The sequence below is a fragment of the Zonotrichia leucophrys genome, chromosome 3 (assembly GCF_028769735.1).
Source record: "Zonotrichia leucophrys gambelii isolate GWCS_2022_RI chromosome 3, RI_Zleu_2.0, whole genome shotgun sequence".
Taxonomy (NCBI): domain Eukaryota; kingdom Metazoa; phylum Chordata; class Aves; order Passeriformes; family Passerellidae; genus Zonotrichia; species Zonotrichia leucophrys.
Window position 1 is genome coordinate 24,037,566 of NC_088172.1, and position 14,747 is coordinate 24,052,312.

The window sequence follows — 14,747 nt, forward strand, 5'->3', positions numbered from 1 at the left end:
CTAGAAGTGTGTGTGTGTATGTGTTCCCGTTTGGTTAACAAATGCTTACAGACAATAAAGACACAAAACTCAGGACTGTATTTGAATCACAAATTCAATTTTGAATCACAAAAGTGTGCTTAACTTGGTACCCAAATCAATCAAACCAAATACTTAAGATCAAGATGTATATGATGTATTTATATATTTCCCTATATCTTTCTGTTTGTATACAGACAAAATTAATGTATTATATCTGCATAGACACATATTTCCCTACTATCCTATGTCAGTTTTATAAAATCAGTTAGTGGAAGTTGTGTTCAGCTTGTATGTAATATCAGGTTGCCCAGCATATTATTTATTCAGGTTGTTCTACTGGTCTTGCCTACTCTTTTCCATTGTTGCTTGGCTTGATGCTCCACTATTCTACATTCTAAGCCAGAAGTGCTTACACCGAATTTATTATAGATCAACAGAAATGCTGATTTCATTGTAAGTAATGTGCTTTCCATGACTGATTGTTCTTTGGTTTAATGTAGTTGTTATTTGTCCCACTTGACAGGTACACCTACTGCGAAATGCTGGCGATGAAGTTACCATCACAGTTCAATACCTCAGGGAAGCTCCATCATTTTTAAAGCTCCCATTAGGTAAGAGGAAATTAGTGAATGGGAGTAATTTGTTTTCCTCTTTGCAGTATTCTTGTAATAAGCTGACAGTGACAGAAATAGAAATTCAGTCCTTGAATGCTTCACAGGAAGAAATAGAAAATTGTCTGTCTACTTTACTGTTTAACATATAAGAATCAAATGCATACTGCCTTGCTTCTTATGTATAATTCATTCAAAATAAAACTGAAAAAAATCATTATGATGCAGTACAGTCATGGGTGATAGCTGAAAGTTTTTCAATAGAAGCTTTGCCTGAATACAATAAATAGTGTTTGCAAACATTTGAATCATACATTTACACTGAAAGTTACTTTGAGGACACTTACCAAAAAAATGGATAACATTAATTATGTATATTTCATAAATTACTTTACTATTTTGATTGGTTTTGTCAGCAGAATTATGTTGAGACAGCTGAGTAGTTTAACAGTAGCAATACTAAAAAGTGCATGAACAATATAGATCATGGAAGTTTGGGGCTCTTTTGATTATCAGATAAAATATTCAAATTGCACAGTTGTGATCAGTGTTGCAAGTAGAAAAGTGTTAATAATAAATCACTTTATTTGATCAAATTAATAATTTTGCACCAGTTTATTTTAGCAGATTATTTTCTCTCCAAAATAAGCAAAAATTTTTGAAATGTGTCTTGTTCTTTGGATTGATTTAGATTTTATTTCTTTAAAGTGCATTCATCTATATACTTGTGTTTTCCTATTTTCAGCAGACTCATAGATGTCATAGTTTAGACCTTGCCATTAGAAGAATGTCAGTCATTTAATCTAGATTTTTATATCTGTCAAAAGCCAATTTGACAGGCCTCTACTAAGATGAACTATACATTTCATGCTAGAACCTTTTTTTCAGTGCTTACTGCTTATCATTTTCATTTGATAATATATGGTCAGTTTTTCTTATAATGAGTCTTCATGTGTCTTCCTACTTTTCCTACTAGATCATCAGACAACTCTAAAATTATGTTGACTGCTCCTTGGATAACTATGTCCAAGCTTAAACATGAATTTGGCAAATTAGCAGCATCTTACCAGAAGTGTCTGTGTCGTTGGGCATATTTATTTGTGACTATGACAGTGCTACTAGAACTTGTATCTCATCTTGTAGACTGATATCACATACTTGAACTGTATTGCCTGTCATTGGTTAACCTTAGCTAAGAGCCAAACTCTCATTCAGACACTCTCTCACTCCCTGTTCTCAAACAGAATGTGGTGTACAAATAGAACAAAAAAAAAGTAGCTATTAATTACCATCATGGCCAAAGCAGAGGCAATGTGGGAAAACTTAGACAAATGTATTGTCTATTAAAATAGATTCAGGCAATGAGAAACAAAGACAAATAAATTGTCCATCACTTTCTTCACTGACCTTGAGGTTCATTTGATTTTTGTGTCACTCTTTTCCGTACTATTGTCTCCGCCTTTCTGCATTTTACCCTCTGTTAAATAGTTCCCCAGAGGTGCTGCCAGCTCAGCTCCAGGGCCCAGTGGTAATGTGGGATCTGGCTGGACCCATCTGTGTCTGGCACAGGGCAGCCCCAACCATTCCCCACTTCTGGAGACATCCCAGCCCATCAACCCTTGCCACTAAGACCTTGTACACACTACACAAGCTGGCTGCCACCTTCACGTAGGTCCAGCAATGTTGGTGCCCTCTTTGTGCATCATGGGGAGATTGGCTTTCTCACCAGGAGATACTGCAGCCTCTTTGTCTGGGAGCCTGAGATCATGGCACTTCTTCCATAAAGTGCCAATTCTGGAAACAGAAAGCAGCTCAATAGAAGCACACTCAAAAAAAAAAAAGAACTTGATAGGTATGATGAGACATGTAAGGAACTTAGGAAATGACCCTTCTCCTGAACTGAACCTGGACCGCCAGAAGAGCTTGCATGCACCTCTCTAGAATGTTCGGTGTAGCCATTCAGTAGAGGCTGAAACCAAGGTTTGTGAGTCAAGTGATCTTTGGTAAATGACTTGCTATAAATATTCATTCTTGTAATGAGAAAAGAAGCAAATAAGGTGGATAAAAGTATGGAAAATAGTTATGACTTAATGCAATATATAAACTGGAGTTACAGAGAATAGCACCCCATTTCAAGAAGAGTTTTTCACAAGTCCATGCACAAAAGGGAATTCCAGTCATGAAGCATTATGACACATTTAGAAAGCTAAGTAGCAATTGCATTATGCAATAAAGAAATTCCCAAATCACACTGCAGGCAGGATTTAAGTGCGTGCATGCATATTCTGAAGTATTTTGGCTACTCCAGCCATCCCAGAAGACTCAGGCACTTGTTCCAGCATTCAGTCAGAGCAGCTGCTGTGCTGGCAGTTTTAGTGCTGTGCTGTGTTCACTGTAAATGCAATCATGCTGTCTCTTCCCATCAACCCATATCATCACCATGAGCACATCACCAGGAGTAGCATCTGCCTCTCCTGCTCCCTTCTTATACATCTCCCTTCCCTACACCATCTCATGTCATAACATGGAAATATCTACCTACAGTTCTCACAGCATTTTTTTTTATTGGACTCCTTTGTTATTGCCAACAAAAAAACCCCCAGATTTTGATATGGGTTTATTTGTAGATATGATTAAGTATCACTTAAGGATGAGACAAGGACTGCTTGTTTTGCATATCTCACTCTCAGTGAAAAAAGGCTTAATCCTGAAGACAATTAAGCACACAAAAAGACCCCATGAGCACAGCCCCTCTCAGATGACATCTAGAAACCTTTTTTATTTCTAGACATTAAATGTAGTGTATGGATATTTAATTGTCTGACTTTCTGAAATACAAGTAGTATTTCTGTCTTGGTTGGGGGAATTATATTAAAAATTCTTCCTGTGTTTTACAGCTGGAATAGATGTTGTCTGATATATACATATATTTTTAACATCAGCAGGTATTTTTTTTTGAACTGATTTCCAGGTTCCCCTGGACCATCAAGTGATCACAGCAGTGGAACTTCATCACCTCTCTTTGACAGTGGCTTACATTTAAATGGAAACTCAACTAACACGGTATGCAAATGAATAATAAAAGCATGGTGGATGTGAATTTTATAAGTTCTTTTCTCATTTTGAGCTTCAAAATGCTACAGTAAGACTAACTTAGCTTTGTTGTTTTTGTTGTTTGTTTTGATTGATTTTTAAGTGCTTATACTGTAAAATTCTGTACTTACAAAGTCCACAACACACAGCCATGAACTGCTAGGTTTTTACTCTGGGACAGCTGAGACATTTGGAAGAGTGAACACAGTAAGATGTAATCACTATTTAGACATGAATTCATGTGAGCTTTTCTCATACTTTGTTGCATCATACTGTTTAATCTAATCCAGCTGGAGATGCTGAAATGCAGGTGAAATTAAGAAAATAATGTAAAGTTGAATTCTTGAAGAAAGCTTTTTTAATAGGAAAGATAGGGAGAGAAAGAGAAAGAAATAAAAGAGGAAAATAAAATGTATCTTTCTTTTACCCAGAGGATATTCAGTTCTTCTTTCTGCAGTGAACAACTGTGATTAAATTAATTGCAGCACTGTGGGGAAAGAAGAGAAAAAACTTTTTCTCCAGGAAAAGTGGTAGTCACCAAAGAGCATAGGGTGTCTTAGCAAGCAAGAGTGCTGTCCTTTCAGTAATGAAGATTGAAGATGTAAATACTAGCTGTACAAGGACATGGACCTTCATGCTCAAAACCTGTTTGACACCTAACAAATCTCAACTCTAGTCTTTCAGTTGGATATTAAATTATAGAGAAAGAAGACACACTGAATGGACAGAAGCTTCTCCTGTGTTTTCCCTTTTCTTCTCAGACAGTAATAAAATTGTCTGATGCTTACTGTACTTCTCTCAAGCTTTGCACTTCTTCAACCACTGTCTCTCAATACTACTCCTTAAAGCTTGTTTTCATCTGCTAAAAATACATATATTCATGTATGATAGTATAAAGGCATAATGTACAATAAATAAATAAATAGAAATATGCTTTTCTGTGCTGATACCTGTACCTCAGTGTTTGGTGACCAAAACGGTCATAGATACAAAAGGTTTCATGTTTATTTGTTTGCAGTTATCCAGATGACTGTTAATTTGGACTGTCTTGTGCTGTTGTCTTACTAAAGAATCCAAACCTCAGGATCCAGCATTCTGCTCTGCCTGTCCACCAGGTTCTCTGCAGGCAAAGAAAGTCCTTTCTGCAAAGAGCTTACATGATAAGAAAAGGGCTATGGTAGTGATTGCATTACCACATTTTAGTAAATTAGTGCCTACTAAATGCTAGGATGAGTGTGTTGTGATCATTTTTAACAATCATTATGACTGCTTTGGGAACTGCACACTTGTAACTTCTCGTATTACAAAAATATAAATAAGTGGCTGGAGTTTTGTAGACTTGTAACTGAGTAATTTAGAGTTAGCACACAAGATAGCACACAAAAGACTGGGTATAGGCTTGAAATATAAGCAGAAAAACAAAAATTAAAAAAGGTGTAATAGTAAGGTACTGGGTTGATTTTATACAGCACTTAATTTTTCTGAAGCCTGACATAAACTCATGTGAAGAGCTGTGTATAAAATAGACACTATGGCCTAGAAGTGGAATAAACAGGACAGTCTACATCATGGATTGTAAAAGTCATGGTCTCCCTTCACAGAAAACAAAATGGAAAATTGCTAGAATGTTATTGTAAAACTCAAAAGCAAGGCCCTACGTATTTTGAGCAGGAATGACTGGATTTTGAGATGATACATTGTATGGTTAAACTTTCCTCAAGCTGTGAGTGTAACTGAGCTATGATCATATCTTGAAAAGTGGTTATGAATGTGTTTCAGCTACCTTTTAGTGAACACTTCTATTTTATTCAATTAAATATTTACAAATTTATGGCAAAGTAAAAGCAGAACTGACATTTCCTGTAATGCTATTGCCTAATAAGGCTAATGATATTTAAATCCTGTTTTTACATCACCCTGGTACGGGAGATCTGACTCACTTTGAACACTGCATCTTGCAAGTTTGCGTTGCAGTTTTATCTACCTTCCTAACCACACTCAGATCCATGCCATAATAGACAATGCACCTATATTTATAGATGGAAGTTCTACTCCAAAAAGCACACCATGTAAAGGAAAGGACAGGAGTGAGAACCAAAGAATTACTGTGGCTCCAAGTTTACCAAGCTGTCATTTTTGATGGCTTGTAGCATAGAGGCAGTAGTTTAGCCATCTTAGCAGCAAGCTCTTTCTGCCTAATAGGATTGTACCATTTTCAGTTCTGGTGCTGTCCTGCCTCTGTTGGACCTGTCTCTGTCACCTCTGCTGTGAAGCATCTGCTGTGTGTGATGTGATACCATCTTCAGGATTTATATACATCTTTCGTAATATCAGGGCAGTTTGCAGTACAGCACTTTAACGGGGTTCTCTGAAACCCAGAGAATTGAGCCGAAGTTCTCTCTTCACACCTGATTATTTTGTGCTTGGTCACTACTGTGACAAATGCTACAGCGATTGACAGTGGCAGTCACATTCATCTGTACCTTATAAGTAGTTTATTGAACACAATGTAAGCTTCCAGAAGGGAACATAAAACATACAAAGGAGGTGGTTTCAAGGCTAGTGAGTACAGGTTGTTTTCCTGGAGAGTTCTAACTCTAAAACAATGTAGAAAGTGCTTTAGAGATCTCCTACCAGATGTCCAAATATCCTAGACATCCAGGCTACTTTCTGGAGAAATAAGTGGTGGAGAAAAATATTGTAAATAAAACAAATTACTGTTTAAGACACCATGGGATAATTTGACAGTTACAATGCAAAGGCAGAATATACTACGTTTTCATTTGTTTGAGAATCCACCTTCCTTGAATTGTCTAACAATGATGTTCTAATAAGTGAAGTGAGACCACAATAAATTGTTGTTTTCTGTATGTTTGTGTAATTTGAGAACTCTAATTTTGATAGTGTATGTTAAGGTTAGTTGGTTAGATTAAGCTAAACAGGCACTTATATTTTTCTAAATTGCTTTGAAATATTTTTCTTTGATGCCTTTGTTTTATCTGCTGAGTTAAATAGTTTTGCTTTAGAAAAGACATTGCCTACTTCATCATCAAGTTTTTAAAAATGAAAAAAATACAAATGCTCAGCTCTTGATGGGACCAGTAGAATGCTACATCTTTAATGTCTATGGTAGTCCTAGTTCCAGAGTGAGAAAATGATACGACTCAATCCCAAGCACTAAATGGCAAAAAGGGAAGAGGATTCAAGAGAGGGAGGTGGACACCCTTGGTGAATGTCTGACCAGAACACTGAATTGAGATTGAATGGATGTCCTATGTAGGAAAGCTTCAATACTCTTGCTTTTTTGAATATTCCTGTAGTGTCTTCCATTTTGATAGAAACACACCATTCTTAAAGCTAATTTAATCATCCTGTAGCTTGCTTTAAGAATAGAAACTTCAGAATTTCAGTTCAATATCCTTTCTTTTGGAATGATTTCACGTGTTCATGATTTCAGTTGCCTCTGCCAATTCTCAATCTGAAAATCCATTATTTTCTCATGTTGTATGAAAGCAAGGTAACTTTGAACTGACTTCCAGTTCACAATGTATCATTTGGCAATGTATATTCATAAAATGATTAATGTAATAAATACAAAAATAACTCACATAGAGGCATGCAATGGTTACTCTCATTAATTGTCACCATGTCTTCCATTTTTTGCTGAAGAGAAAGATAAAACAGATTAAACACAGCCAGCTGCGCTTCAGCAGTTTGCACTTCTGCTGTGCTGAAGACCTTTATGAAATGAGATGAAGACACTGCAAATAAGTTTTCCTCAATTAATAAAATATGAAATGATAATAATGACTCAGTGAATGACAATCCTGATTTTCTGTTTCTGATTAGACCTCTCAGAAATCATGGCAATGGAAGCTAGAAGAAAACGTTTAAATGACACTTTCCTACTTTACTACAACAGAGTTATAAGGAATATTTTTGGATTGAAATGTTTGTTTAGATTTAGCTGTACAGAAGTGCTGTTTTTCTAATTGTGATTAGAGTTGATTGGGACTTTCACTTTGACATTAATGAAGTGAATAAAAAGTATCTTTAAAAGTCTCATCCTTTCCTTTCATTAATGTCCACAGCCACTGCTAATCCTTTCAGCAGAGTTATTTCTTCTAGTATTTCATTAATCAAATTAACATTTGATTGATCAGCTTGATCATTTCTTCTGCACAGAAATTCCCCAATTTATTAGGTATCTGGTTTTAGTTCTAAATTATATATATTTTCCCCATACACAGCCCTTGCATGTGAATACATTGTTTTTTACAGTTCTTACGAATTTTCTCATTTCAAGTTTTCAGCAGCAGCAGCAAAAAAGAAAATGTTTCTAAATTTGATGTTAGCATAGGTGAACCTTAGCAGTCCAGGTACACGTCTATGTGGTTTATAGAGAAAACTGAGAGTAAAATTGAGGTTACAAGTTCTCCCTCTAAGCTACATCCAGTGTCTTTCCACAAGTTCCAGCAACAAATTGACACTGATCTCAGAGAGAGAAGCAAGAGTCAAGGCTCAAATTTTTCCTGAGGGGTGTGCAGACTGTGTGAAATTCAAAGTTTCCCAAACCTTGAGCTAATTTTTCTAAGCAAGGACAGCATGCCCCATTTGGGGATATAAAAGGCTGCCAAAAGCTGTTTCTAACAGCTGAAGTTTGGTACACTTGCATTTATAGTGTAAAATTATAATGATCTCAACATTGTATCTTTTATTTTCCTTATATACGTTTAATGTTAGGTTTTGATTTCTGACTGCTATTGTAGTTTTTGAGCAGTCATAATTAGTTTCTACTTTTTGTGCTGAGATTTGATATAAACTAGTCTGGTCCCTGTCCCCTACCCCCAAAGGAAGAATTTATCTGGAAGGGTGTTCCAGGCAAGGTTGTTGAGGTTACTCAGAAACCAATTACATACTAGCTCAAGGGAAACAAAGAAAAAGGTGCAAGATTCTGACGAATAGTCCATATGTATTCTCTAAAAATATCTTACTCAGGCTTTTATGCCATTGGTTCATTAAAAAAATAATAATGTATTAGCACCTAGCAGCACTGATGTAATGAAATTTTCATTAATATTTCCATTGTAAATCACCTCTAGAGAAATTTATATAATTGAAAGGGTTTTCATTTGTTCCTCACTGGTAGAATAGTAATCCAATTGATTTAAATGCACAGCTATTGCTTTGAAAGCAGTGTAAGTCCCCAGCAAGTACTGTTATACAGGCTCTATGTAAACATCATGTATAGGTGCTCAGTGTCTGTAAACTCATGTATTAATTAAAAAGAATTACATATTTTAAAGAGCAGTCATTATATTTCAAAAGCATGTATCTGATGCAACATTAGAATGAAAAGTATTTATTTTCTCTGGTAGGAAAGGAGGAGTTTTTCACATGCTTTTTCACCTTCCTCCCATTTAATTAAACATCTGTCAATTAAAATATTGTAGATAGAGCTGTGTAATTAAAAGGTGCTTTTAGTGAATTTTGAAGACATCATATTACAACTTCAAATTGTTACTTCACCTGAAAGAGCATGTTTCCTCTATAGAAGCCTTTATCTATTAAATGATTTGGTGATGCATACTTTACCAGATAATTACTGTCTTCTTAAAACTGTCACAGAATTGTGCACCTGCATTTATGAATTCCATTAAAAATAAATAAATAAATACAGACCCTCTTCTGAATACATGCTGCATCAAAGGATGCGCAGGTATTTTGATATCGTAATTAAATCCCTCTGAATTCTGAGACAAGTTGAAAGCTCTGACTCCTATCTACAGTAGATATCACCATAATTTGTTTTGTTGTCTGAGCATCACAAGAGTTTCATTCATGTCTCCACTCCTGGCTATAAATTTGGTATTTTTGTTTTTCAATGATTAAAGTGAGCTAATGTGAGATTCTTATTGCTAAATGGATTAGTCACGTTTTCTTCTCCAATCAATGGAAAGCCCCTGCTTTCTGTCTGTCCCTGTAATAAGTATTAGCAAACACTCAGCCAAACAGAGGGCAGATAGGTTCATTGATATACGAAAAATCAACCTGCCAATATATGTATATATATACATACATTTCAGTCACAGACTGGACTAAAAACTGTAGAGAGACCACAGTGAATTCACTCTGAGTTGAATGTTGCTAGTGTTGTTGCAAGAAATTATGTGGCCTTAATTCTCTTTTTTTAGAATAAGTGTAAGACAAATCTGTCTATTTGAAAAGTTTATTATATTGAAGGCTCTTTTTTTGAGTATGATGAAATATTTTTAGTAATGGAGCTTTGACAAAACACTTTCCAGTTGGCATCAAAAAGATGCATGAAAGCTAGTATTTTCTAATCTAAGATTTTCATGAAGTCCACTGAAACTTAATGGCCAATGTTTTCAGTTATAGCTTAAGGCAATGAAGCTATGCCAAGCTATTTTAGCATTTCAGAGTTTAAGGCATGTCTGGAAAACACTCTTAGTCATATGATTTAATTTTAGGTAGTCCTGTGAGGAGAAGAGATTTGAGTGATCCTTATGGACCCCCTCAACTTGAGATAGTCTGTGGTTTTATGTTTCTATAATTTAAACCACAGGGTTGTTTTTACATCATAAAAATACATCAATATATAAATATTAAATATGTTTATGTTGCTACCATTTTCATATACATATTTTACAGAGGGATATTTTCTATTATTTTCAGAAATTCTCAGCAATGCTCACTAAAATGGAAATTGCAAAAATTAGTTTGAGAAATAAATAACAGGACCATCATTATCATCTCTTTTTGAACCAGTGTTGACAAAGGCAGTAATCAAGATTAGTCATACCTTTTACATGTGCTCTGTAGAAATATAAATTTACAGAACAGGATCAAGGCTTTAATGATGTACTTTGAAATATTAAATCCTCTAAACCAGAAAATTGATAAAGTTCAAATTATCAGTAAAAGGTTATATTTTTTCCTAATGGATGTCACACTTGAGTCTTATTTCATAAAATGGAATAATCATAGACACATTTAGGTTAGAGAAGACATCTAAGATTATCAAATCCAACCTGAGCTTAACCAAGAATGGCCAAGTCCAACACCAAACCATGTCTCTAGGTGTCCTGTTTATATATCTTTTAAATATCTCCAAGGACAGTGACTCAATAATTTCCCTGGGAAGCCTGCTCCAACGCTTGACAACCTTTCTGTGAAGTTTTCCCTAATATCCAACCTAAACTTCTCCTGGTGCAACTGTGCAACTGAGGCCATTTCCTCTTGTTCTATCACTTGTTTTTTGAGAGAAGAGACCAACCCCTACTTGGCTACAACCTCCTTCCAGGTAGTTGTAGAGAGCAATAAGGATGCCCCAGAGCTGCCTTTTCTCCAGCCACTCGCCTTATTAGTCACCCAGGCACACCCAGGCTCATGTTTAGCTGTCAACCAGGACATCCTGGTCCTTTTGCACCATTCCAGGAACTCTATCCACAGCCTGTAGCACTGCAGGGGACCATCATGGTCCATGTGGAGGATCTGGCACTTGGCCTTATTGAACCTCATACAATGGATGGAGTCTGTCCAGATCCTTCTGCAGTTCCTTCTACCCTCCAGCAGATAACACTTCCACCCCACTTGGTGTCCTCTGCAAACTGACTGGAGGTACACTTGATCCTCTCCTCCAGATCACCAATAAAGATGTTAAACAGGACTGGCCCAAATTCTGAGCCCTGGGGATCACAACTTGTGACTGGCTCCCAGCTGGATGTAACTCCATTCACCAGCACTCTCTGGGCCCAGCCATCCAGCCAGATTTTAGCAAGTGATGGGTGCACCTCTCCAAGCCATGGGCTGCCAGCTTTTCCAAGAGAATGCTGTGGGAGGCAGTAACAAAAGCTTTACTGAAGTCCAGGTAGGTAACATGCACAGCCTCTCCCCCATCCACCAGTCTTGTAATAGAAGATGAGTCTGGTCAAGCAGGACCTGCCTTTTCTAAGCCCGTGCTGGCTGTGCCTGATCAGCTGGTTGTTCTGCATGTGCCACATGGTAGCACTCAGGATGATTGCTGGTCAAAGGCCCATTCAGCCTGACCTTGGACACTTCCAAAGATGGGGCATCATTTGCCTTTCTGCAAAGCAGACACTGTAATATGAGATTAAAAATACATTTAAAACCAAGTTTAATCTTGCTGAATAATGTGACCCTGAGTATTTCTGATTCCAAGTAAATTAACCCAGCTTCAGCCTTCCTGAAGCCCATGTTTAATGAAAAAGCTGCATCAACTTAAAATAACACTATGGCTGCTTTCAAGGGAGGGCCCTAAAAGCAGCTGTAAATTAAATTACTAGAGAAGATTCAGAAATACTTTCTTCTGATGACATGATATTTTTCTTGCAGAGATTTAAAATCAATGACAGTTTAAAAGAAATGTAAAATTACTGAGTTTCCCAAACTGCAAATTATATGGCACAAAAAGAGGAAAAATTGACCGTCCCAGCCAGCTGGGATCTTTTCCCCTCCTTCTTATGCTTTTAGTGGAAACTTAACTATAGAGACATGTCTGATTACATCTCCCCGTTAGCAGTGGACTTTCTGAACTTATTCTACCTCTTTGAAGACTTTTTGGTTGCACCATAATGACTAGTTATATAATTGTTTAAGAAAGCCTAAAACACTTGCCTACAGTGTCATTCATAGGTCAGTGATTGCTAATGGGATACTGAGTCAGGCCCTCCTCCACATCAGCAGTACACAGCTGTCCCAGGCAGGTAGTGATTATGTGTCATTAAAACTTGATTCTTGTTCACTGTTCTGTCAAAAACGAGGTTTTTGTGTTCAATCCATTTCTTAATGGGCAGGTGTTACAAGCAAATTGGCATTAATTGGCAACATTGTTGGTGACCTTAACAGAAAACTGAAGGTATGGAATGATCGAGAGCATAAAAGCTGTGATTACAGAGATGAGCTCTATTTTAGTGCTTTGGAGGAATGATGCGAAGAGTTTTCAAGAGGAGCAGCAGTAGCTGTTTAGTGGAGAAATGCCTTGAAGGTCAGCCAGCTCACTACACTGGGTCAGACCAAAGAACCACCCAGCCAAAAAGCTTGTTCCCAAAAGATGCCTTCAAGAGAATGCAAGAACAGAGGAAATATGTGCAAATATTTCCAGGAATTTTTCCTACATCTCTGATGACTTCTGACATAGATGCTTCCTGAGCCAGTTTGTTATATAGATTAGCACATTCATTCTCTGTTTTTATCCTACGTCTTTTACTTCTAATCAATACCCCTGCTTCTTATGTGAAAATACCAAGTGCACCACTGTTTCTTAACCCCTTTCTCTGTTGTTTATTTTTTTTACACATGTCAGTCATGCAATTCCCTCAGCAGTTTCTTTTCCAGACCAATGAATCTTTGTTTATCTAATTGTTAAAAAAAAATTCTGTTCAACATCTAAATTTCAAGATCTAAATTTTGAGTTGTAATCACCTGTTCCTATCCCATTACAGTGGGAAAAGTTAATATTGTTTTCCTTCATGTGCATTGCTATACATTTATCTACTATATTTTTAGCAGTTCTTTTATCTCTCATTCAGTATATTGAGCTTTTTAGACAGCCCTTTCTCTTGTTTTTTTACTTGCTTCCTTCTCAGTTTCTTATTTTTGTCCTTGTATTTTGACGAGAATATATCAAGGAGTCTCAGATTGAATTGTTCATAGATTATAGGTTAAATAGAACAAAATGAGCTGCTGGTCCTATGATAGTATTTTGTTTCTATGCAATGGTCTTACGGATACATGTATTCCCTGGTTTGCTCTTAAGAAGATGAAGAGGGGTAATTCCAACTTTATGCTCTACCATAAACTGCTTAGAGGAATATGGCTTCATAAGAAATACATATTTGAAACTTAAGACTAGCTTGACCCCTTCATACCCTTTTGCTCTTCTTGGCCATTAATGTTCAGATCATGCAGTAGGATTTTCTGTAGATATAAGTAGTTTGGAACCATGGGGAAAAAAATTACTCCTTCTAGTGTACTTTTGAAATATCAAATCTTTGAAATGGGAAGACCCATTTGCTTTAGGAGTTTGCAGCAGTTTTAACAGTTTAGTATTTTGACATGAATATTTCTATGCTGCAGTTTCGTAGCTTTGGGATTAATAGATTTTTGACCAAGTTATGTTGACCATTTTTCCCTTTCAATTCATTAACCTAATGAATAGCTGTGATGTACATTTTCTAAAATTCTATGTTTTTCTTGCGTTCTTCAAGATACTTTTTCTTTATGATGATACCCTACTGAAGCATTTGATTGAAGTGTAAGGGTCTCAAATGGAAACATTAAATTGCGTATGTGACCTACTAATTTTTTTTTCCTGCCAAATGCTCTTAAATTAATTAGAATATTACAGAATATTTATCAGAATGCTCAATAACATGTTAAAAGAAGTAAAATTAATAGATCACAAGAAAAATATGTTTAAATTGTCTAGATGTTTTCTGCATCTTGAGAGTTTAGAGGGTGGGAACAATCAATGATGTTGTTGCAGGGATTTTTATGTTCCTTTATTTTCTCATTCTTGGATTCAGTGATCATAATCAAGTATTTATATTTGACTGCAATAAGCTAGCTTGTTTATTCCTAGACATTTTTGTTTCCAGACAGACTATGTTAGATTATGTTGAGCCTTTCCAACTTCAGATTGCATGAGATTCTGTCAATTATTTTGGTTCATGCAGAATTCTGTAATACGTGCCAGATTCTTCATTGTGATGCTAATAAATTTATTCTAGATTTTAAAGCCACCTTAGCCTTTTGTGTCTAATTTCATAAAACAAAATTAGTCTGTGGGCTTGATTATGAAATACTCCTACTGCAAAAACACCAGGACATCTCAGTCAAATGAGACCTGTATGGTTCTAGGGGATAGCCAATGCTCTAAATGAAATTCTTGTCCCCAAAATAAATTCTGTCTAAAACACTCCTTTGTGCTACCAACTTCAGCAATTTCATTACAATTTTTTTTTTACTAAAAAAATTATA

General features: G+C 36.1%; 1 protein-coding gene across 2 annotated transcripts in view; it reads left to right on the forward strand.

The window, feature by feature from the left end:
* Positions 1-14,747, forward strand: part of SNTG2 (syntrophin gamma 2) — a 213,345-nt gene that overhangs the window by 131,509 nt on the left and 67,089 nt on the right. For both annotated transcript variants that reach the window (XM_064710128.1, XM_064710129.1), the window contains 2 exons: positions 545-632; positions 3,604-3,695. In XM_064710128.1, coding sequence (XP_064566198.1) covers positions 545-632; positions 3,604-3,695 — 180 coding nt within the window. The remainder of the gene's footprint in view (positions 1-544; positions 633-3,603; positions 3,696-14,747) is intronic.